Source organism: Hyperoodon ampullatus (assembly GCF_949752795.1).
Source record: "Hyperoodon ampullatus genome assembly, chromosome: 3".
In the NCBI taxonomy this organism is placed as follows: Eukaryota; Metazoa; Chordata; class Mammalia; order Artiodactyla; family Ziphiidae; genus Hyperoodon; species Hyperoodon ampullatus.
In genome coordinates this window covers 179,181,539-179,206,002 of record NC_136916.1, presented here as the reverse complement: position 1 = coordinate 179,206,002, position 24,464 = coordinate 179,181,539, and the positions used below count along the sequence as shown (strand labels likewise).

General features: G+C 67.6%; 1 protein-coding gene across 2 annotated transcripts; it reads right to left on the bottom strand.

Moving 5' to 3' along the window:
- Nucleotides 1-1,180: 1,180 nt before the first annotated feature.
- On the bottom strand, nucleotides 1,181-24,088 carry CEP170B (centrosomal protein 170B; the record flags this gene model as incomplete). 2 transcript variants are annotated; one of them, XM_079700636.1, is made up of 18 exons in its annotated part: nucleotides 1,181-3,065; nucleotides 3,222-3,273; nucleotides 3,439-3,532; nucleotides 3,994-4,082; nucleotides 4,197-4,340; nucleotides 4,586-4,745; nucleotides 6,957-7,200; nucleotides 8,437-10,152; nucleotides 10,306-10,396; nucleotides 10,847-11,017; nucleotides 11,100-11,824; nucleotides 12,038-12,520; nucleotides 12,671-12,775; nucleotides 13,425-13,563; nucleotides 14,596-14,654; nucleotides 15,497-15,575; nucleotides 16,907-16,996; nucleotides 23,984-24,088. In XM_079700636.1, 18 exons carry the CDS (start codon nucleotides 24,086-24,088, stop codon nucleotides 2,830-2,832), a joined length of 4,782 nt encoding a protein of 1,593 aa, XP_079556762.1. In that variant the 3' UTR covers nucleotides 1,181-2,829. The 2 variants fall into 2 exon arrangements, with proteins under 2 accessions (XP_079556762.1, XP_079556763.1); XM_079700637.1 differs by having other exon boundaries at nucleotides 6,957-7,095.
- Nucleotides 24,089-24,464: the final 376 nt, after the last annotated feature.

The following is a 24,464-nucleotide window of genomic DNA, read 5'->3' as shown; positions in this document are numbered from 1 at the left end:
AAGGCAGGTGGATTTTTGCCTTTCTATCCTGACACAGAGAGTGTAGCCCCTACAGATGTCCCAGATTTGTGTAGCACTCCCAGCTTGGATGGACCTGTGGCCTGGGCCAGAGGTCATCAAACTACAGCCTTGAGCCAAATCCAGCTGAGTATATTCCTTGGCGTTCATCTCATCACAGCAAACCTGCACTAAAAACAAACGCAGTGGAGGTCTTTTGGAAAATGATCAAGGAGGGAAACATGGAAATGCAGGAGGCAAAGTAGAATACCAAAGGTACATGCAGGGAAAGGGCAAATGGACTTTAAAACTGACAGCTGAGGGCCTCCCTGGTGGCGCAGTGGTTGAGAGTCTGCCTGCCGATGCAGGGGACACGGGTTTGTGCCCCGGTCCGGGAGGATCCCACGTGCTGCGGAGCGGCTGGGCCCGTGAGCCATGGCCGCTGAGCCTGCGCGTCCAGAGCCTGTGCTCCACAACGGGAGAGGCCACAACAGTGAGAGGCATGCATACCACAAAAAACAAACAAACAAAACACTGACAGCTGACTCTGGGGTTTACGATGTGTGCAAGGACAGAGCTCTGTGGGGACAGAGCAGGCGTGGGGACCTGCTCGGGCACAAGTGACTCCTGCGCGGCGGGCCAAGTGACCTGTGAGCAGGCTCTGGGGCGGGACGCTTGCTCCTGCTGCCTTGTCCCTCTTGCTTCTGGGTCCTCCCTGTAGCAGGAGGTGGGGGACAGTATCGCCCCTGGGCTGGAAGGACTAGGTGGTGTGACGTCACCCCAGGGCGGGTGAGGCCTCAGACCCCTCTGAAGCCATAAAAAGGGAGAAGGAATTGGGAGCAGCTGGGCCCCAGCACACAGTGCCTGCGCCCCTTCTGTGCTACGTCTACACGGGGTGGCCTGTTTTATAGGGTGCTCTTGGATGCTGCATCACTGAACGGCTTGAAAAAAATAACTTTTCTGTCTTTGAGGAGCAAACCTCCGGAAAGTTCCCTGCTTTGCTTTCTTGCCTAGGTCTCCCCCTGGTGGCAGCATGTCTGCATCGCACCGTGCCGGTCTTGGGGGTCAAATGGGAATTTCCAGCCCAGGAAGGGAGACCCCTGGGCTGAGCACCCAGGGGTGGCAGGGAACCCCCTCCCCACACCAAACACCACCACTGGAGAAATAAGGCCAAGGCGACAAATGCCAGCATGTTGCCACGTGACAGAAGAATGATTTATTAGAACAAATTCCATGACAAATCATATAAAATAACCATTTTCTGAAAGACATCCATAAGACCACCTGAGGACAAAATGCACAGAGGTGCCTCCAAGAAGCCAGACAAATAAGTTACCAATCCCAAGGCGAAGGCTGGGGGAGGAGCATGAACTTGTGAATAAAAAAACTGTGCGGCGATGACCGCGGGGGTGCGGGTGGGAGTGCGGTGGACGGACGGCCACTGCTCGCTTCTGGGGGACAGGCTGTGGGCAGCTGCGCGGGGCGTGCGGGGCGGGGCACCAGGACCAGCACCTCCTCCGTGTGCACACAGCAGGCTCGCGGACGGGGCCGGCCGCGGACCCCACTGCCACTCACACACGTACACATCGGGGAGGGGGCACAGGGCCCGGGCATGGGGCTCCACATCAGCTAAATGTAAACACCGACACACGCGTCACCCACCGCGGCCCCAGACCCGCGCCTGCTGGCCTCTGGTCCGGCCTCGGTGACCCCGGCCCCCGCAGTCGGTCCTGTCCCGCAATCGATATCAGCACAGGTGCCAGGCAGGGTGGGGGCACCCCAGCCCCACCTGCCGCAGCCAGTGGGCTCTTTGGCTTCGAGGCTGCGGAAACATCAGCCCCCAGGAGGGGGCTGGGCTCTGCTCGCCTGGCACGTTCCCAGCTGAAAGAATCCTGAGAAATAAAACTGTTCCTGGGGGGCTGTCCCTACCCCCCCCCCCACACAGGACCTGGAGCACAGAGGCCCGGGAGGCACCCAATTAATGCCCACAGAGTCCGCAGGACAGCGGAGGAGGGGGGCGGGGGGAGGGCACGCTGTCCAGGGAGCTTCCGAAGCCCGGTTTTGGGCCACTTTGGTTAATCGCTCTCCTCCGTCTGGCCCAGAACCACCGGAAGCCAGGGGCCGGGCCCTGCCTCCCTCCTCCCTGGATGTGCCGCGTCGGGGCTGAGCCTGGGCTCGTGTGAGCGCAGGTGTGCCTGGAGAGCGCTCGTGCCTGTGTGCACAGCGCCCGGCCCACGCGCTCAAGTGAGTTTGGCAGTTGTGTTGGCACCAAAGGCTCGAAGCAGTGGGGTTCCCGCCACTAATGTTCCCACAGGCTGCGTCCCCGCCCCGGGCCACCGGGCTCTGGGGCGGCTGGGAGCTGCCATCGCCCCGCCCAGCCCACACTCTGCCGCCTCAAGTCCCGGGGCGTCCCGAGGCGTCTCCCCACTGCCCTGCTCTGTGTTTGGCACTGAAAGACCACATTGCCCGGGTCCTCTCCCCCAACCTGGTCCCGGCCAGCACAGAGGGACAGGGCGGGGACGCACGTGTCCCCCAGCCCACGAGGCAGGGCGGGACCCTCCAGGCCGGGAAGGCTGCTGCAACGGCACAAACTACTCCTTCCTTGAAAGCTAACGACAAAGTAACAGCGATGGAGAGGAGGCTGGGCACACGCCCGGACACTGGCCCTTGGCATCGGCCACAGCGGGAGCTGGGCCAGGAGGCCAGCGGGGCTGGGGGGGCGCTGGGAGCTGAGGAGGGGGCCTGTGCACCCACGGGGTTATGGCACGTGTGGGGGTCTTTGTGGTGAACGGTCCAGGCCCAGGGTGTGGGGAGGCCGCCCGGCCCCACCACCTAGATCAGGAACCGCTCCGTGTCAGGGAGGAAGGAGGGGAGGAAGGAGGGGTCCGGGAGGCCGGGGGTCCCGCAGTTGGCCCGCTGCGGGAAGCTCCTTGCCGGCGGGGCCGAGGGGGGTGAGGACGGACTCTGGGAGGCCGGCCGGCCTCTCCCGAGCTGGGCCGAGCCCGCAGAACCCCGGTTTCCGGTCAGCAGGTCCAGGTTCCCACTGGGGTCCACGATGGCATTGATGACTGGCGGGGGAGTGGGGAGGGTCAGGCCGGCCGGTTAGCTGTGGGTGTGAGCCAGGCTCCACCAAGGCCCCCGCCAGCCCTCCCACCACCTGCGCCCCGCTACCCTGCATGGCCAGAGGCACCAGTGCAGCCCCCCCGGGTCTGGGCCACACCCACCTTCCAGCTGCTTCTGCACTCGCCTCAGTTCCTTCAGGATGGAGCTGATTTCCTGGAGGCGGACAGGAAAGAGGCCGATGGAGTCGGACCCCCGAGCGCTCGCCTCTCCCTGGGGCTCCAGGGGCAGGAGTCGGGGTCCCGGGCTCGGGCAGCTCCCCCCAGTCTCCCTGCAGCCAAGCGGGCTGGTGGGGGGCCAGGGGTCAGAGGGGCCCCTCACCTTGTTGGATGTCTTCAGGATGGGCACCTCGTTCTCCGCGTTGATCCTGGCCTCCAGGTCCTCCCAGGCTCGCCCTGTGCTCTGAAAGAGGATCCTGTGCCCCGAGGGGCAGGGGTGGGAACAGGCAGAGGACAGTGACCAAGAGACCCAGGCGTGGCACCCTCCCAAGCCACCGCACCAGCCATGGGGAGGTCCAGGCCAGCCCCTCCTGTGCACAAGGGGAAACTGAGGCCTGGAGCAGGACCTGGGCAGGCCGGTCCCAGTGTCCTGTCTCTGGGCCTAATGTGGGGAGGGCTGGGAGGAAGGAGGGGGCAGGGAGGGAGAGGAGGGTCATCCTGGGGGCTCTGGCCCTCCCAGGCCCAGGGTCTGGTTGCCAAACCACACGCGCATGTGTGCGTGTGTGTGCGTGCATGCACACGTGGCACAGTCCTGGCGCACAGGCACATGTCTGTACCCGTGTCAGGGCCTCAGGCTGGGTGTCCGCTAAGCAGCGGTGGCTCCCCGTCCCGTCCCCCAGGGGCTCTCACTGGCCAGCGGGCACGTGGGCCGACTCACTTCATCTTCTCAGCGAGGTGCTCCGTGTTCTCGCGGATGGCCTGGGACAGCTGGGACACGGGGTTCAGCATCAGGTTATCGAAGATCACCTGCGAGGACCCAGCATCAGCCCGGCGCCCGGACGCTCCAGGAAGCCCTGTGCCCTCCACGCCCTGACGCGGCCCAGAGCCCAGAGCGGGCTCTCCGAGGGGAGGGGCACCTGCCTCCTCACGGTTCCGAGGCCGCGTCTTGCCGGCCAGGGTGTCCTCGCAGCGGTCGTTCATGTTCTGGTCCAGGTCCTGAGAGCGCAGGGAGCCGGGCGGCACCTTCTGGAAGTTGAGGCTGGCCTCGGGGATGCGCTGCACCAGCTGCAGGGGGGTGGGGAGCAGGGTTGTGGCCCATGGGGCGGGGCGCCCGCCAAGCCGTGGACAGAGCAGACGCCGCCCGGCCGCTCAGGGTCCCTGGGCGCCCCACCCTCGTGGAGCAGGTGCCGGACCCGCGCTCTCAGGGTGGCTGGTGGGGGGTGGTGCTGGGCACGGGTGTGGCCCCGGGGAGGGCTCACAGCCACAGCCCCCCACCTGGGCGTGCAAGGGGCTGCCAAGGGCAGGCTCACCTCCTCGCGGGCGGAGATGGTGGAGGCGGGGGTGCCGGGCGCACTGGCACGAGAGGGGCTGTGGGCAGGCCCCGGGCATACCGGCGAGTCGCCGTCTCTGGCCACATCGTGGATCTCGCGGGCCAGGGTGGCCACATCCTTCACCAGCGTCTGGCTCAGCCTGCAGCGGCAGGAGGGAAGGCAGGTCCTGCGGGGTCCTCCTGGACCCAGCCTCAGTGCAGGGAAGTGTGGGGACCGGAGCCAGACGGGACACGACATTACCCCCCCACACAGGCAGAAGCCCCACTCCCCCCTGCCCAGGTTGGGTGGGGGTCCCTCCCAGGAGGCAGCCACTGGGTCAGGGGCAGGGCCAGGGGTACACAGCCTCCAGCCTGGCCCAAACTACACCCAACCAGCCACTAGCAGTGCTAGAGGGACTCCCACTGGGCGCCTCAGCGCCCGACCCCCTGAAGGTGGGGGGGTGCTGGGGCAGGGCCCTGGGAGGAAGGGTGGGCAGAGACACCCACAGGCTCCTGGCCACGCCCACTGCGCCTCTGGCCACACCCACTGCTCCTCTGGCCACCAGGGCCACAGGAGCCCCGCTCCACAGGCAGGGAGACGGAGGCAGAGTCACTGACAAGGGTCAGAGCCAGGCAGGCCCAGAGGCCAGGGACTCTCCACAGGGCAGGGAGGCCAAGCCTGCAGCCCCAGAGACAGCCTAGACCTCCGTCCCCTCCGCCCTGACGACGGTAACACACGCTTCCCTGAGAGGCTCCTGGGCCGCCCAGGAAAGGGCACAGGCCAGCTGGGGACCAGCTCCCTGCCGCAGACTGCCCGTGAAGCCCCAGGGCTGGAGCCGAAAGCCTCCGTCGCCCGCCCTCGGAGCACCTCAGCCCCACAGCCGGCGCACTCTGCACTACTCCAGCCCTTGGCCAGGCTCAGGGCAGGGCGACAGGCTCCGGCCTCTGGCTCCCTCAGCCCTCCAACGCCTGCAGTCACTCCAGGGACGGGACCCCAGGACCCACCAAGGACTAAGGGCCAGGTCTCCGCACGCAGCTGTCCCAGCTCTGCTCAGGGCGCCCCCCAGCCGGCCCTCGTGCCCGTCCACTCTCGGCGGCAACTACAGCCCCTCCCGACAGGTGCTGGGCACAGCTGGAGAAATTTCCCTGGCTGGCCTCTGCCTCCCACCAAGGGCTGCCCCAGGCCCCATCAAGATAGGGGTCCCCGACTTGGTGCCACCCTTCCGACATCAAAACCACAGAAGGACCCCCTTCGAACTGCTGGTGACCCGTGCCCCTGCCCCCGTGCCTGCCCCCGGCCAGCCCCGCCCTCCGCCCCCTCTGTCCTCTGCACCCTGCACGCTGGTGTGTTCACGCTCGCCCGCTCGGGAAGCCCCCGGGGGCCCCCACCCCCCCTTCCTCTCCTTCCACCTCCACCCCCTCCCCTCACCCAGGTGCGGCGCCCCCCTCCAGAGCCCCACACCCCGTCTCCGTGGCCGACCCCTCGGCGCCCTCCCAAGCATCACTCTGCACAGGCAACTTCCCTCCAACGCCCGCCCCCAACCAGGTGTCCCGAGAGCTCTGTCCCCAGCCCTCTTCTCTTCATGCTCTCCACGTCCTCACACCGCCCGCAGCCTTGGTCACCGTCTTCATGCTGATGACGCTCACACCTCCATCCCCCACGTGGGCCCCTGTCCTAGAAGCCACCTTCCCTGCTCACCTCCCTCCAGGTGCCTCACCGGCTCAAGCTCAGCATCCTTGGTACCAAAACTCACCACTCACCAGCCCCAGCCGTTCACCTCCTGCCCTCTCCACGAGCCCTGCAGTGCCAGGCCAGCACAGCACCGACCACTCTCCTTCCCTGCCACGTCTGCACCACCCTTTCCAGCGCCCAACCTGGAGGCGAGCCTTCCACTGAAGGACTGCATGAAGGAGCTCATCTTTAACAAAAATCTTGGTGAAGACCTTCCTGTACCAGAGGTTCCCCCACCCTTCTGGGCAGATCTGCATCCATCCATCCAACCACCCACTACCCGTGCAACTGCCCGCCCATCCATCCATTCATCACGCCCCCAACCGTCCATCATCCATCCACCCAACCATCCATCCATCCAACCACCCACTGCCCAGCCAACTGCCCATCCATCCCTTCATCATGCACTCAAAACATCCATCATCCATCCACGCAAGTGTCCATCCAACTACCCGTCCACCCAACCGTCCATCATCTATCTATCCACCCAACCATCATCCATCCATCCACCCATCCACCCACCTATCCACCCCCCTGACAAGCATTTCACAAGTCCTTTTAGGAACTAAACCCCCAGCCCAGTCCCAAGGAGAGGGACCCTGTGGATCAACAGCTCGTGCTGTCAACTGGCACCACGCACCTGGCAATCTCAGCAATCTCGGCCGTCTGCACAATGAAACCATAAGGGTCGGGCTCTTCTTCCTCGTCATCTGTGTCCCGGAGGCCAGGGGCCCGGGGTTGGGCCCGGCCAGAGCTGCCAGCCCGTGGGGTCTGCGTGGCTGTTGAGGCATGGGGGCGGGCGTGTTTGGGGGAGCCGTGGTGGGAGCCATACTCCTCCTCGGATGTGGACGTGCAATCCGAGCCCTGCTGCCGGCGACGCACGTCTCGGGTGAGTGAATTGGTTCCAAAAGCAAGAACAGAACAGAGCAGCCCTCAGCACCTGCGGCAGCCCTGAGGTCCCTCCAGGCAAGGGCCCGGTGCTGCAGGATGAGCTGTGTTGCGGCTGGCACCCCCGCACTCAGACGCCCTTTGGCTGAAGCACCAGCAGCTGCTGGGCTCCAGGGACTGCAAGGCCACTGCCAGCCCAGAAGCACGTGCACAGACGGGCAGCCTGGCGTGTCCATGGGCCCTTGTGGAGCAGCCCAGGGTCATGGCTGGTTGGTAGTGGCTGGGGCCACGGTCTGGGGGAGGGGTCTGTGCCCATCAGGCGGGAACCAGCACCCTTGGTTAGGGTTAGGGAACTGGGAATTGGTGCCTGCAGACACCCCGGGTGGGGGGTAAGCCACTCCACGTGGATCAGCCATGGCCCTGGGCTGGACCGTACATGTGGCCGCACACAGCCCATGGTCAGAACCCAGCTCAGCCACCGCAGCCCCTCCCTGTACCTGCGCGGCCTCAGCCCCGACTGCTCGCCCACCCCTGCGCTGAGCCCCTGTGGCGGCCGCAAACGTGCACAGTACAAGGAAGGGTGGGGCAGCGGGTTCCCACCAAGCAGGTGTGGCCATGGGGCAGATGCCACCTTGGCCCCCTGAAGACCTGGCAGGCAGGGAGGGGCCCGAACTCCAAGGCCGTGGGTGTGGGAGGGGTCAGGGGTTGGGGCAGGTATGGAAGCAGCAGCATGGGGCTGGACCAGCAGTGCTGACACCTTAAACCAATTCATTCAGAGGATGGGTCAGTCCCCCGGCAAGGCAAGCCTGGCTGCAGGGATGCCCACATCCACCCCGGCAGGAGCCGGCCCCGGTGTGCCACAGCAGCCGTCCCTCCCTGCTGCACACGTGGGGTCCGCAAACCCCGGAAGGAGCAGGACCCGCCCCCCGTCTGCAGTCACCCAGGCCTGCTTGCGAGTCAGGGGCAGCCCCTCCAGGCTGGAGATGGTTGAGGCTTTCTGCGTTCACACGAAGACCGCCTGGGGGCTGCAGGAGGCCCGCCACCCGTGCACACCCGGGCGCACGTGTATGCGTGTGTGTCGGGGGGAGAAGCACCCGCCGATGGGAAAAGGGGCTCCTCCAGGGCCAGGACTGGGGGCCCCGTAGCTGGTGCAAGGCCGATGCCCAGGAATCTGCAGACACACCGCCCGTGCCGACCGGACCCAGGGCCACCCTCCCGCTCCCCACACTCACTGGGTGAGGAGTACCGGGCGCTGCCCGGGCGGGCCCTGCTGAAGGGCTGGCGGGGGACCGTGGTGGCGTTGGCGGCCTTCCTGGCGGTGGCCCGAGCCTCGGCCACGGCGGGCTTGCGGCCGGCGCAGTACAACTCGACGCTGCGGCCGGAGAAGCCGGCGCGGGTGGGGGCTGCCTCCGAGTCGCTGGGCCCTGTGAAGGAGCCGGCCCGCCTCCGGGGCATCGCCAGGATGTCCAGGCGTGACAGCTTCTTGGCCTGCTCGGCAGCCGGCTGCCCCGCCGGCTCAGGGTTGGCCGAGGGCCCCCGTTCGCCATCTGTGGCCTCTGTGTCCGAGGCATCCCCCAGCCGGGCCCGCCTCAGCCGGGAGGCCCGCGTGGGCCGTGGGGCGGACAAGCTGTTGGAGCGGGTCAGCGCCTGCTGCACCTTCTGGAGGCCGGCTGAGCCGCGGCTCTGTTCTTCCCGGGCGGGAGGCGACGGCGGTGGGGCCGTGGGTTTCCGGCGAGGCCCCCGCCGCCCTGCCCCCACGGCCCCGGAGGTCTCATGGTCAGAAGTGACCGTGTCCACACCGGGCAGGTGGGCAAGGCTGGAGCCTCGTTCCTCATCGGGCCATTCCAGAGACCCTCGGGGCCCGTGGCCACGCCGTGCGGCCAGGCGCCTTGCTGGCTCCCCGCGGCCCGCGTCCGCTGGGCCCAGCGGGCGACGCTGCCTCTCTGAGAGGCGCTCGCGGGCGCTGCTCGGGCCGACGCCCCCCGCGTCCTGCACTGCCGGCGGGGACGGCAGCTTTTCCTGCTGCAGCCCCGGGGGCTGCGGGCTGGGCCCGTGCTTGCCGCTGCGCAGACTGATGGTGCTGGCCGTGTCCACATCGGAGTCCCCGGACAGGGAGTCCTCTGGCGGCCCAGGGGCGCCGCCCAGCTCACCCTCTGGCTCCTCCACGGACTTGGAGAGCAGTCTGGCCTCCAGGGCGGCCAGCGCCGTCTCTGTCTCCTTCAGGATCAGGTGGGTGTCCTGAGAGTGCAGGTCCACGCGTGAGGCCCGGGCCGCGGCCAGGTCCTGCAGGAGGGGGTGGCTGCGGATGTACGGCAGCTGGCCGGGAGCTGCGGGGCCACTGGCCGGCTCCTTGGTGAAGCTCTCCTGCCGGACGAACGCCGGGGCCTCCTTGGGGGCGGCTGGGGCGGGGCCCTCAGGCTCCGGGGACGGCCCTGTCCGCAGCTGGATGACCATCCTCCCACTGGTGCTGACGTACACGCTGTCCCGTGTCGGGGGGCTGGGCTGGGCTGCCCGCCCTGGGCCCTCCACCTGCCCTGGAGCCACAGTCGCTTTCCTGGGGAAGGCCCCCTCCCCGTTCTGGTCCCCAGAGAAGGAAGAGGTGGGGGCCGGCTCCCCAGGGGCCCTTGGTGAGCACCGGCCCCTCGTCCACGCCAGTCCCTCCTGGGGGCTCCCGCGTCTTTCTTCCTGCAGGCCCCCGCCTGGCTCAGGGCCCCGGCCTCCGTCCGACCCACTGGCGTCACTGAGGCTGTCGGGCTCCAGGTCCTCCTGCCCCAAGAGGAGGCTGGCCTGCTCGCTGCCCAGCTCCGGCGGCCCCGGCCCGCTCTTCCTGGTGGCCTCGGGGCCAGCGGGGCCGTCCGCCCTGCCGCTGGGCAGCTGTGGGAGCAGGCGTCGCTGGCGCACAGGCAGGGCCCCCTCCAGCTCTCTGGCTCTGCGCCCGGGGCCGTCGTCTGGAAGACAAGGGGGCTGGTTAGAGTGAGCGCTGCCCGCGGGCCCACACGAGGAGCTGGCGCCCACCCCCGGGCACAGTGACGAGCGCTCGTATCTGCCTAGTTGGCGGCCTCAGGCTACCCCCTCCCTGCTGCGGCACTGGAGCCACTTACCTGACAGGCCTGGGTCCGAGTAGCTGTCGGCCAGACTGGCCCAGCGGGACACCCACTTCTGACCCCCGGGGGATCCTGGTACTGGGAGGCCCTACGGAGAGGAGGGCAGGAGCGTGTCCACGGCAGGGAGAGACAGGAGCCCCACGGAGAGGTTGACGAGGCGGCCCATCCCAACACCTGGCCCCCACACCATCCCCGTGCCTGCCACCTGCCCCCCAACAGAAGCAGCCAGAGGGCCCCCGTGGCCTCACCGGGCTTGCAGGACCCTGACGTAACTACCCACGTCTCAGCCCGGCTCAGTGGCTTGGAGGTCAGCGGTCCCCGCCCCCCAGACTCAGCCAAGGCCCGCCCATGAACACATATACCCAGGCACCCTTGATCCCTCTGCACAGATGGGCGCCAGGGCCCAGAGCCCACAGCTCGGGCAGGACCAGGGCCTTCGAGTGCATACAGGACGCAGTGACCAGGGCCCCGGCCCAGACACTGTCCTCTCCCTGCCCAGTCCCTCCCCAGGGACGTGCCTGGGCTCAGTCCCACACACCTGGAGCTCCACCGGGGGGGTCCCGCCCACTGGGCGCGAGGCAAACTCCTGCAGCAAGGCCATCCGCTGGGCCACTCCGTCACCAGGCTCGTCTCTGTCCCCTCTGATAACTGGACGGAAGGTGGCCGAGGACGTTCTGGAGAGTTCAGGGGACTCCCGTACCCCGAAGACCTGCCGGGAGGGACAGTCGGGCAGCAGGTCAGAGCCCACGCCCGAGGCCGGCCTCCCAGGCCGCCCGCTGCAACACGCGCACCTGGTCGATCATCCTGCGGGCCTCCTCCACCTCCCGGTCCTGCGCCTCCGTCTCAATGGTGTAGGTCCCCGCGTCACTGAGGCTGTCGTCCTCCTCCTGTTTGCGTGCCTTCGTTACTTGGGGGTCAGCAGGGGGTGGCGGTGGCGGCGAGGGGGCCACAGGGCTGGGCCCACGGGGTAGCAGGGGGGCGGGCGGCGTCGGGGGGGTCTTCTCGGGGCCCGACCGGGCAGCCGGGGAGCCATCCCGCAGGCACTGGGCCATGAAGTCCTGGGCCAGGCGGGAGCGGCGCCCCACGCTGCCGAAAGGGCGAGCAGGGGCCCGGGCGGCGGGCGAGGGGCCGCCCAGCCGCTCCTCCGCCTTCTCCCGCTTGAGCGAGCTGGCCCGCTGCGGCCCCGAGCTGCCGCCCGCCCCCCGGGCCGAGGCCGGGGCAGCGGTGGCTGGGCGGTCCCTGTCGGCCGGCCCGGGGCCGCGGCGCCTCTCGGGCCTGGAGTCCCCGGGCGGCGTGTGCGTGAAGGACTGGGAGCGCTTCTTGCGGGGCGTGTCCTCGTCGAAGAACTCGATGACGAAGGCCTGCTGGCCGTGCAGCAGCTCCTGGGGGTCCCGTCTGAGCTGCCTCTGGAGCCGCACCTGCTCCCCGCCGGCCTCCGAGGGGGCCCCAGCTGCCCCGGCCGCCTGGGCCATGGGGTCCTCCGAGTCGCTCTGCGTGCCGTCCTCGTGCTTGTGGCCTGGAGGGGGCGGGGGCCCGTTGCATGAGGCCAAGGGAAAGGAAACACCCGGGGGTCGGGGACACACTGCCCCACCGTGAAGCCAGCGCACGTGGCCCAGAGGAGCAACAGGACCACGCCGGACGGCCCCCGACGGGCAGGCGGCTCTCAGGCAACGTAAACAGACCAGGGGGACGAGGCCGCCGAGGCGAGGGCAGGCAGCCACGCACTCACCCTTCAGGGTGCGCGTGTGCACCGGCAGGTCGCTCTTGGTGCTGTGCCGGTCGTCGGCGGGGCCGGCCCTGTGCAGCAGGCTGGGGTCGCTCTGCACCAGCCAGTCGGCCACCTTGGTCTCCGCAGAGACCACCTCGATGGGTGTGGGCTCCTTGCCAGGGGGCCGCCGCTGGCGCAGGGAGAACTTGGTGACGTGGTCCTTGATCTTCACCTTGCCGGGGCTGCAGTCGTCAAACTCGATGGTGAAGCAGGCGTGGCTCTGCACCACGGGGGCCACACTGCCCCCGCCCGCCTCCGCATCCCTGGTGGGCGCCTCGTGTGCCGGCACCTCTGGGGCCCGCGGCGGGGGGGCCTCCTTGGTGGGGATCTCGAAGTAGCTGGGCTCCCGCCGGAACGAGTAGCCCTGCGGCTCTGCGGGGGCCCGGAAGGCGGCCGTCGTCCCCACGAGGTCACTGTCCTGCTGAGCCAGCTCCTTGGGCCGCTCTGTGGGGGAACACGTGCTCAGGCCAGGCACGTGCTCAAAGGTGGCACCCTCACCCCACCCACCTCTGCGAGGACCATCGGCGCCGTCTCTCCCCGCCCACGGCCCCGCCGAGAGGGCACCTGCCGAGCAGGCTGCCCTCCGGGACTTACCCGTGTCGGGCTCGTCCTGGCGCCGTTCCTCGGGCGGGCTGCTACCATCGTCCTCCCCCCACCAGGAGGGCTGCCCGTACAGGGGTGTGCGGTAGGCCGCCGCCTCTGCAGAGGGAGAGTTGGACCCTGGGTCCCTGTGGCCCCAACACAGACAGAGGCGGAGACCCGGAGCTGGGGAAGATGCTAGGGTCTGCAGGGGGCCCCGGCACCACCTCCCAGCTCAGATCTGCAGCTGCCCAGAACCTTGGCCAGCCACCCTGAGCCCCATTTCTGCAACCCTGGCGGGTGACAACGGCAGTGATAACCTCCCCATGGGGTGGCTGTTCCAGGGAGGCGCGTTCCTGGGGTTGCACTGTCCTCAGCACTGCGGTCCTGGGGCAGGCAATCCCTCGAGCCCGGCCTGGGCCCTCTGCCCCTAGGGCCTGCCCAACAGAGGGGCGGGAGGACAGCAGCGAGCCCCACCCAGGGCTGGCCTCTCCCCCAGGGCCTGTAAATGGTTCCGGTCACTAATAGGTGACCTGGGGCTGAGAGCCACTGCAGTCTGACTGAACCACATGGGGCAGGGATGTGGGTTTGCATGGGTGGCTGTTTCTACAGCGGTTCAGGAACGCCGGCACACACGCTGGGGGCTGTGCGGGGAGGGGAACGTGTGTATGTCCGGGTGCAGGGGCGAAAGGCCAGCTCCTGGGTGAGGCGGATCAAGGCCTGTGTGCACACCCCTGCCCCTCCCGCACCCCTCTGCACACCATCCTACCTGGCCCCGATCTCCGGTCCCCCCTCTCTGGCCTGGGGTTCGCGGCCTCGCAGTAAGGCGCCTGCTCCGGCACAGCCTCGCCCCTCTTGGGCGCCGGGCTCTTGACGCTCACCTGCAGCTGGCTGGTGTACTTCTCGTGCTGTTGGCAGCGGCCGGGGTGAGGGGCGGGGGCTGCCTCGCGAGGACGCCCCCGCCCAGGGGGGGGCCTGGCCTCTCCTCCGCCCCTCAGTGGCATGAGGTCTCCCTCACAACCCTCGCGGAGCAGACAGCCTAAGACCTGCCCTTGTCACGAGGCTTGAAGCTTGGGGGCCGCACCCAAGGCTGGGGGCATCCTCAGGTCCACAAGCTTCCAGGAGGGAGTGGACAGTAGCCGTCAGAGGGGAGACTGCCACCCACAGGCCCCTCCAGAGAGGGGGTGGGACAGCCCTCAGGAGCAGTGGGAGGCGGGGAGCAGCAGCCTGTCCGTGCGTGTGCGCGTGCGCGTGCATGCGTGCGTGTGCGTGTGTGCGTGTGCATGCGTGCGTGCGTGCTGGGTCCCACCTGGCTGAGCTCGGCGGTCACCGGCCCTGCCCCTCACTGGCTGTGTGACTCTAGGCAGGCCACCCACGCTCCCTGTGCTGCCCACGGTTACTTTGGAAAATGGGACTAAGCCTCCCCCCCACCCCCCCGCCGGGGGGCTCCTGGGTGAGGCTCTGGGCAGGGTCCCCCGAGCCTGCTCCATGTGACTCCTGCACAGCTGAGCCAGGGGAAAGGAGAGGCTCCACCTGCCGTGACCGACACTGGGACCCTCGAGCCCCAGCTGAAGGAAGGGTGCTCGAGGGTGCCCCTCACCCAGGACCTCCCACGAGGCTGTCCCCAAAGGCTGCCCCCTGCTAGCCACCCAAGATGCCGGGTGGGCCCTCCCTCCCACCCAACCACCCCCTCCTGCTGGGCAAAGCAGCCTCCTCTGGGGCTCCAGCTACACCCGCCTCCGTGACTGCATCAGCCGGGGGTGGGGCGGGGTGGGGCGCATGACTATCTTCCCCACCTGCCCGACTGGGCCATCCGGCAGGGCAGGCCAAACCAGGCTGACGCACGGTGGCCCAGAGGCCTGGGGGAGATGGGCAGTGGGAAGCGGAGGGCTATGGGGACACAGGGATGCAGGGGCCCCAGGCCAAGCACCAGCACTGACCCTGAGCGCCTCCTCAGGGACGCGGTGCTGCACCCGCTCCAGCACGTACATGTTGGAATGTGACAGCGCGTTAAGGAGAAGAGGGGGCAGAAAGGGGGCGGGGCCCTCGGACAGCATCCCCTGCTCCCAGGCGCGGTGGGTGAAGAGGGAACGCGGGCCGGGCGGAGGGCTGGTGCAGATGCCTGCAAGCTTCCCCCCGACGTGTGTGCACTGGCCTTGCGTCCACACTGCAGGGACAGCCCACAGGCCGTGTTGTCCCCGGTCAGGGGACAGGACAGAGGCTGCTCCAGGCCACTGCACACTCGTGCCCTAGGTCCGCGGGGATGCTCTCCACCCCACTTTCAGCCCAGGAGCCCAGCAGGGCCTCAGAGGCCATGCCACATGCGTCCAGCTCCAGCTCCCGTCCCGGACCACCCTTCAGCCCCGGGCCTCCTGAGGTTTCAGGGGTGGGGAGGGCCTCAGCCAGCCGCTTGGCCCACACCCGCCGACGGGTGTGCCCAGGCGAATGCGGATGGAGGAGAGGATGCGTTCCTGCCACACTTACGGGTCCCCGGCTGCCCAGGGCAGAGGCATGGTCCCCATCACCCACGTCCTGAGCACAGAAAGCCACGCCTAGGAGGCGCCCAGAAACACCAGGACTCCGGGTCCCGGGGAAGTTCTCCCGTTCCTCGGGCCCTGTGTGAGCTCAGCCCCGAGGGCGGGCAGATGATGTCTGTGGCTGGGGCCTTGGCTGAGGGGCAGGCGGCGGCAGGGGCTGGAGTTCAGGCCGGAGTCTAGCCCGGGCTTCACCCTCCTGCCTCTAACCCCCTGAGGCCCCCACCCACTTCCAGCATAACAGGGCGACTGAGGCCCTGGGGACAGAGGGGGAGGCCAGGAAGGGTGGGCGCCCCCGGAAGGATATCGTAGCCGAATCGGATGACATCGTTGAGCTTCAGCGTGACATATTTCTGGTCCGGGATGCGCACGTCATTCACGAATGTCTGCGGAGTAGGCAGGTGGCGGGAGGTGAGCCAGGGCAGGCGGGCCGACGACTCTGGAGGCCCCGGAAGAGGACCACCAGGCCCTCCGGTGCTGCTCTGGGCCCGGCACCGTCCCCCCAGCACGGGTGCACCAGCCTCACACCCCAACGGGACCACAGGACAGACGGCCGCAGGAGGACCGGCCGAGGGGGCCGAGGCGCCAGACCCCACCCAGCACCCAGGGACCCTGACACAGCCCCTCAAGCACTGAACCCACGGACACCCCTGTGAGACGGCCCCTTCTCTCATCCACACAGAGCTTCGTGCCGGCCCCAGCCCCCAAAGCCCTCGGGAGCGGCGAGGCACACCCACAGGGTGGCCCCGGGGCAAGGCCGGTCAGACTGTGCAGCCCATTCAGGCGACGGGGTGCCGAGGGAGGAGGGGCTCAGGGGGCAGAGACCCCAGCAGAGCCTGAGACCCTCGGCTGGGGGCACTCTGCGGGGGACCGGGGGGCGGCACCCAGCACTTGCTGGAGTGCTCACATGGCAGAGGCAGAGCCAGCCTGAGGCTGCTGTGGGACCCCCAGCTCAGGACGCAGGGGGCCAGACTTCACAGGCTGGGAGGGAGGGGGGAAGGGCCCTGCTCAGCTGGTATAAGGGGGTGGAGGCTGGTGGTTTGTTTTCTTACTGAAACAGCCTCCCAGGGCAGGATACCAAACACAGAAAGAACAAGGCACCCAGACAGGTGTTGGACCCTGGAGAGAGCCCCGCCCTGTCCCTCCCGCCCTGCCTCCACCTGAACCCCTCTCTGCTCCTGCAGCCAGGAACTTCCTCTTGGTCACCTCCTTGTCCCTGTTGCCCCCAACTCACAGAAGAGCTCACATATACCCCTTAGGACAGGGTACCCCAGCATAGCCCCATCCATCACAGGAGCCCCATTTCCCAGCCTGCAGGAGGTCGCATTGCCTCCCTTCCCACCTGAGGGACCACTGCCCTCCTCACCCAGCAGGCAGCCCCACCTCCCAGAGGCCCTACCCAGTGGGAGCCCTCCCAAGGAGGCCACCAGAGCAGGAGGTCCTGGTGGGAGCCAGGTGGGGACAAAGCAGAGGGGTGGGGCCGTGATGAGGGGGCGGAGCCAGGGTGAGGATGGAGCTGGGGTGGGGCCAGCACAGGGGGCGGGGTCATGAACGGGGGTGGGGTCAGCACAGGGGGCGGGGTCATGAACGGGGGTGGGGTCAGCACAGGGGGAGGGGCCATGAACAGGGGTGGGGTCAGCACAGGGGGAGGACCATGGAGGGGGTGGAGCCATGGGCTGGGAAGAGGGGTGGGGCCAGCACAAAGGCCTGCACTCACCCCATTGAGGCTGCCCAGGTCCTTGACCCAGTGCTCGTCCCTGTCTTGGTCGTAGTTGATGACAGCATGCTGCTTGTCCACACTGCGGGACTGGGGAGACACAGAAACCCTCGGGTGGCCGATCGGGCCAGGCGGCCCAGGAGGTAGAGGCACCCCGCAGGAGGCCCCGCTCCCCACTCTCCAACACTCCCCCACCCGACCACAATACCACCACCAGGCCCCTGGCCACGCAGCCCACGAGGTCCCACCCACGCCTCCGCACCTCAAGCATGTGTGCCCCAGAAAGCCCACCCAGGCCTGACCCGGCCAGCCGTCCTGGCCACGGGGTTCCTCCTGCCCCAGTCTGCCTCCCGGGCCCCTCCCATTGTGACCAGCCCTCCACGGCACCAGGAGGCCCGTGCCCCCCCTGCCATCCCAGCCACTGCTCCGGGGTCAGCGTGGGAGGGGCTGGGAATGCTCGGAAGATCTGGGACACGCTGTTCACTCCCAAGGGCAGGCCAGGCTGGACGGTGGGGGCAGGATCAAAGGGCTGTGGATGCTCAGGGGGAGCCCCCCCCCGCCCAGCCTGGCCCACAGCGCACACCTCCCGGAGTGACGGACATGCGCACACACGCGTGACATGCTTCAGACCCCACTGCCTCCTGCTCGCGTGCACAGGGCTCACATCCTGAGCACACCCTGCCACCCAGATGCTACACGCACGTCAACACATGCAGGTCGCTCCGCCCCGAGCACTTCCAGCTCTGCCCTGGCCACCAGCCGACGCAGGACCCCTCCCCAAGGACAGTCACCCAGCTCCCTCACACAGTCAAGCTGGAGGGCCACAGCCCCTCCACTCCAGGGACAGAGAGGCAGGGACAGGGCCACAGGGCCACATTCTGCTGCATCAGGCACCGCCAGCACGAGCCGCCTTGCCCAGCCAGGGGGCGGGCAGTTTTGACACAGAGCACATCACCACCGCCCAGCCCGCTGCCCTCACTGCTGGAGGCCCCGTGTGTCTGGGTGGCAGCTGCATCCCTCCCCCACCACCTGAGGAGCCCAGGCCTGGGGCAGCCCCAGGGAACACCGGCAGGACCGGCCAACCGTGGGGTGCTGGGGCCCAGCCCTGGGCAGATGACAGTACCTGCCCAGCAGGGCTCCCACGAGACACCCAGGACCCCCACTTCCAGAGCATGTCACGGGAACGACGAGACCCACACTCACTCCCCACCGCCTGGGACAGGATGGCCCGGCCCTTGGGAGGGTGACCCAGCACCTGAGTCCCTGCATCACCACCCTCCACCACCTTCTCAGTTCTCACAGGCGAGTGCCCAGACCCCTTCCCCCAGCCAGCGGCCACCTCCACGGAGCCACTTTCTCTCTGATTCTTTCCACCTACCCAGCCCCTCCGGCACTATCCAGAAATGGCCAGTTTCCGGTGGGGGGAGGGCCCAATACCCTCCCCCGAGGACTGGAGCTCCCAGGGCTGGGCCTCCCTCACCCAGAGACAGGAGCGCACAGCAGGGTGGGGTGGGGTCACCGCTTGGCCGAGGTGCCAGGGCAGGACCTGGCAAGGAGACTGCAGCAGGCAGGGCTGTGAGGGCTCCAGCCTCTCCTGGGCTCAGGCTGGCCTAATGCACAATGATGCTGCTGCAGTGGGGGCCCAGCAGGGGCTTGCAGGCCCACACCTCATGCTGCCACGGACCCTGGGTCCTCCAGAAGTGAGCAGGGGTGCAGGGGAGGTTTCAAGGGGGGCGCAGAGTCTGCGGGGCCAGCCGGGGCCTCCTGGACACAGAGGCCAGCCCAGAGCCGTCTGCCCCAGCGCCACCCCCATGAGCCAGGGGAAGCACGGGCCTCCCTCCCCGGGAAGCCCCCAGGGCTGATCCTGGCGGGGCTCCAGTGCCAACTCACCTGCCTCCCAAAGCAACGGGTCTCTGGCGAGGTGAGTCTGACCTTGAGACCCCCTGCCCCGCGCCCCCGGCCTCATCTCTTCCCCCGTCCCGAATTCCTCAAAGTCGGCACCCACAGCTAGACAGCTCCGGGCCACCCTGGCCGCAGCCTGTGCCCCGGACGTGGGCACCACCTCCTCCACTGGACTCCCCCGCTGGTCCCCGCCCGAGCCAGTCCTTCCCGCTGTCCCGGCCCAGGCAGGGTGGGGGCAGGGCACACTGGGGGGGCCCACACGCCCTCCTCTGGGCCTCGGTCTCCCGGCTGCAGGTGCTGGCAGAGCCTCCCCAGGCCCCGGGCGGCCTAGACAAGGATCAGCAGGTGTCCCAGGGACCTGCGTGCTTGGGCTCGCCCCACCTCAGGCCAGGGAGCTGCCCCTCTGGTGGCCCCGTGGGTCGGGCATTCTTTAGAGTCCAGCCCGGCAGCTGGGAGGCCTGGGTTCACTGAGGGGCTGGGGGCTCCCGTCCTCCTGCGCCCCCTCCGTGCCCAGCCACCGGCCCACCTCAGCCCTGCCCAACACCTGGATGCCACTGGGGCCGGACTCTGCCCTCCACATGGCCGGGTATCAGGCTCCCGGGAACCGCGGGCCTGAGAGGGGCTGCTGGTGGCTGCACACCGGGATGTGGCGGGACGGGGGCTCTGCTCGGCCTGAGGCAGACGTGGTGGACGACAGCAGGAGGGCACTCTGTGCCTCAGGCTTGGCCACTACCTTTGCCGAGGTGTAGCCCCCTAGAGGGGCTTCTGGGCTGACCTTTCCGGCCTGAACACCTTCCCTCCCTCTCCAAGCTTCAGACCTCCAACTCAAGCCCAGCCTGGCCAAACCCAATTCCTCCTCCCTGCCCGCCTGGCCCTTCAGCCTCCCTGGGGAAGGCCACCAACCACACCCCCACCCGGCTGCTCTGGCCACACGCCCTCAGCCCCAGGCAGCGACCCCCGCTGGCCTTCCTGGTCAGCACCCCTCAATCTGCGCCCCCCCCCCCCGCCTGCATCTCCCCAGGCCTCCCTCTCGCCTCTCTGCCCCCGCCTGCCTGCTGGCCAGACGCTTTGCCTCTGCAGGTACCGTGCCCTCTCCTGGGCCACGCTCTCACGGTGCCTACCTTCCCTTTCCCAGCAAGACCCCCCCTGCCCGCCCCCCGCCGCTCAGCCCCAGGCTCCCCGACGCTTGTACCCAGAGCCTGGGCTGCCCCACCCCCTCCCCAGACGGCCGAGAGTGCCAGGAGCCCTGGGCACAGGCAGGGAGGGTCCCGCAGCCAGAGCCCTCCCTCCCTCCCTCCCGGCCCAAGCCCAGGTGCCCAGAGGCTGGAAGCCCACGCCAGAGGGAGAGGTGGCCCCTTGGCCCAGGCAGGACTCAAGACTTAAAAGGACACAAAGCAGGCCACGTGGCAAGTGGAGCGGATGGGGCACAGACACGTAAAATAGCTTTAAGAGGCTCCAAACACACGGAGTTTTGGAAAAGGACCTAATTGTTTGTAGTCACTTTAAAACGGAATAAAGATGTGCTTCCAAAATTTGGGTCTGGCGCCCTCCATGAGTGAAAGCCCCGCCCAGGATCTGGCAGCGGCCCAAACCCCAGGCTCTGGGCACACCCTCCTGCCAGCTCACACCCAGCGCCACCCCAGCGGGGCCACAGCGTCCATGGCCTGTGTGTGTGCAGGGGGATCCTGAGCTGGGTCTCTCGGGCCGTGGTTTCCGGGTAAGGATGCGTGCAGATGAATCCCAGCTGTCTCCCCTCCCACGTGGCAAACCAGGCGAAGGCAGAGAAGACACCTTGCCACAAACATGCACAGGCTCTCTCTCTCTCACACACACGCAGACATGTACAACATCCACACACGTGTGCACACATGCACCTGTGCGCATACGTGTTTGTGTGCGCACATGTGTGCACAGACGTGTGCCGACGCACAGGCACTCGCCCATGCACATCCACACACGTACACACACACACGCCCTGCACCAGAGCCCAGGGACACAGGGGCAGGAGCCACAGTAGGCAGCCTGGGCTCGGGCACCAGGCAGACCTGGGCCCGTGTCCCCGCTCACGTCCTCACTGGCCCAGCTTGTGCCAGGCTCGCCCTGGGGGCCAGGACCCCGGCGAGTGGGCGGCCCGTCGGGAGAGCGTGGCAGCACGGGGCCAGGTTGGCGACTCTGCCTCTGGGACACAGCGCCCCTGCCCCCGCCCCTCAGAGGTCCGCACGTGGGCGCTCCTGCCTGGGTTGTGGTACAGCCTCCTGGACGGCCCCTGTTCCCCAGCCTCGTCTCCTCCCGCCACACTGCCTCCCCCTCCCCGCCGGGCGAGGCCCCCTGCCTCCGCCAGCACCCCCGCCAGCACCGCCCACCACGTTCCCACTCCTCAGCTCTCAGCACGTCGCCGTGTCCAGTCGGCCCCAGAGCCCCCCGTCCCAAACCCGGTGCCGCCTTTGGGTTTTTCTCCTGGGGGGTCACCTGGCTCCTGCTTATGTGTTTGTGGGCGGCCCAGCCCTGGAACGGAGACCCCAGGCTCCAGCGTGGGGCCAGTGACCATCGAGTGACAAATGTGGGAATGGACGCGAGGACACACAGAGGGCAGGCCCGGGTGCTCCGGGAGCACGTGGCAGGGAGAGGGTGGGGATGGGGCGGGCGTGGAGGATCCCGGAAAGCCAGGCAGGTGGGGAGAGGCTGCGGCCCCGAGGAGGCCTAGTGGCCGGGGGTACCTGTCCCTGCACCCAGGTGGGGGTGGGAGCAGCACTCGGGGATGCCTGAGGCATGAGGGAGGGAGAGAGAAGGTCGGGGTTTGCCCCTGGACACCTGGCGGGGTCGGAGGAGAAGGGGGTTTGTTCAGCACCAGGCTAGGCCTGCCTCTGAGATGCCCAGGAGCTGATGACACAGGAGACTGGGGACAGCACGGTGACAGACACCATTTGCATCACGTGAGCAGAGGTGGAAACTGAGGCTGTGGGTGTGGACAGGACCTCCAGGGAGAGGTCTCGTACACCCAGAGCCCAGGCCAAGTGGGAAAGCTGCAGGGGCCGCCAGGCAGGCACCAAGAGGCCCGGGAGCCTGGAGCTGCCATCCTAGGGAGAAGCTGTGGTGGGGAGGCGGCGTGTGCAGTGGCCATCCGGGCGGTGGCGTGGGGACTCGGGCTGGGCGGTGGCATGGGGACTGAGGCTGTGGTGTGCAGGTGAGGAACTCCCTAGCAGGGGCTCCACAGAAGAGGACGGGGTGAAGGGGGCTGGCAGGACAGCACAGCAAGAGGATGGGCGTCCTGAGCAAGGGGCAGGTGGGCTGGAGGGGGGAGGCGTTGGGTGGGGGCGGCATTCCCACACCTACTCTACAGCTACGTGACCTCCCTGAGCCTCAGTTTCCCCGTGTGATGGAGACACGGCCACGCTGCCCAGGACAGCCTGAGGCAGAAACGCAGGTGCACCCAGGCCAGGGCCAGCCCAGCATGGAGGGCTGAGGATCCCCCCTGCCTCCACCCTGCTCAGGGCTCCCCACTGATCGGCCCAGAAACTAGGAATTGGACCCCAAACTCACGCTGCACACCCGGCCCATCCCCTGGGAAGAGAAGCAGGCAGGGTGAGGGCCTGGTGCAGGGCACAGAGCCGGCGGGCAGGGAGGAGCAAGCACGCTGGGCCCCCAGCGCTCACAGGCTTCCATCAAGTGCCACCTCCTACGAGAGGCCCTCCCAGCCACCCCGGTAGACGGGCAGGGCCATCGACAAGCCGCACAGTCACAGCAGGGAACACACAACTCCCTGCCAGGGGTCAGGGCCAAATGTGGTGACCCCTGTGGATCTCTCGCCAGTGGACAGACAACAGAGGTCGTGTCACGTGACACCATCAGGGAGCCACCGGCCACATCAAGACCCCCGCACCGGCCACCCCAGGAGGCCGGGGGGGGGTGCGACCTACGGCCTCTGCTTGCTTTACGTGGCCTGAGAACAGTCTTTACAGTTTACGTGGTCAAAAACAAAAAACAAAAAAAACTTTCACGACAGGTGAAAATGATATGAAATGGACATATCGACATCCACAAAGTTTGACTGGCGCACCCGTTTGTCTTCCCAACAACAGCAAAGCTGAGTGGCTGTGATGGAGGCGTGTGGCCCGCAAGGCCTCAAATGTATACCCAGCCCTGCACAGACCCACCGACTTCCAAAGGCAAGAAGCAAAGAGAAAAAGGGAGAGACTGCTCTACATCAAAGATACTGAAAAGACCGAACAAACAAGGGCGGGTCCTGCTGGGTCTGGAGTCAGGCAAATTAGAGGACGTTTGGGGGGAAGTCAGGGTGTCTGGACGTGGACATGCACATGGTTCGGACCCCCGGCTGCAGCCCAAGCCCCATGCATCCCAGGGACTGAGTGGGCAGCAGCAGCCAGGGCTGCACATGGAACAGAGGAGGGGTCTCACCCTGCACCCAAGTGGGCCGCTTGGTTGGACCGGGCAGTGCAGCCCACCTAGGACACCTCCTGAGAGTCCCACAGTGGGAGCGTGGAGCTTGGAGGGCTTGGGAACAGGGACCCAGGTGCCACGCTGGGGAGGGGTCAGGGCTGCAGGGAACCTGACTCAATCACCCCACGAGGGTAGGGAAACCCTGTGGGCCCTACAGGGTCAAGTCCCCCGCCCCCTCCCCTCCTCATCCCTAGGAGCCGGACACGTGCACCCCATGGAAGCCAAGGTTGGCTCAACCCAAACTCAGGGCCAGAGAGAAATTCCCGATTGCCGAGTGCCTGGTGTCCTGGCACTTAGTGCCCTGCCAGCCTCTCGAGCCTGAGAAAGGCCCCCACCCCCCACCCCAGGGCACTAGCCTTCCACTGGACAGCTCTGATGGTCAGAGCTGACCCTGTGGCCCCCTGATTCACGGCCCTGTTGGGGCCCCCGGACAACAAGGAAGTGGACGGATCTGCTTTCAGGCACCTTCGCAAGGTGGGCCCCGACACCTTCAGAATCCAATAGCACCTCCCCATCAGAAACGGTCCAATACACAGAGGCAGAGACCCTCACCCACGAGTGCACACACCCACCCGAGGCCCCCGAGGCCCCCGAGCCCCGCTATGGGCCCAGGGCCCAAGTGGAAACACCCGGGCCTCCTCCCCAGGGGTCCCGCAGCAAGTGGGGGGGCGCCTTCCTGCCCAGCGCCCCCACCCCAGCCCAGGTGCCCACACTCACCTGCAGCATGAGCTCACACTCATCGCGCCCCACGAAGATGAGCTCCCGGGGGAGCCGGTGGCGCATGCCGCTGCTGCTCACCAGGAACCAGGAGGTGACGCTCATCTTGGCACGGGCGAGGCCTGTCCGGCCCTGGGGGGGAGGGGTCGTCAGAGCAGGGCTCCCCTGCCTGGGCCTGGGCCCCCGGACACCCCAAAGGCCAGCACAGATCCTGCCCCGATGAGGTTCAAGCACCTTCACGGCACCACTGCAGTGGCCGCTTCCAGAAATGCTGGGCTCCAGGCCAGCCCCTCACCGAGTGTGCCTGTCCCCTGCGAACCCTCCCAGGCTGAGGTCGCCCGGTCCTCCCTTACACTCTAGGTCCACACATAGCCTCCTCTCTCTCTCTGGGTGCCAGAGATTGGGTGCATGGGGCGCTAGCCACACTGCCTGCGTGTGGACCCACATGTGTCCCCGTGACCTGCAGGAGCTGCTCCCAGGT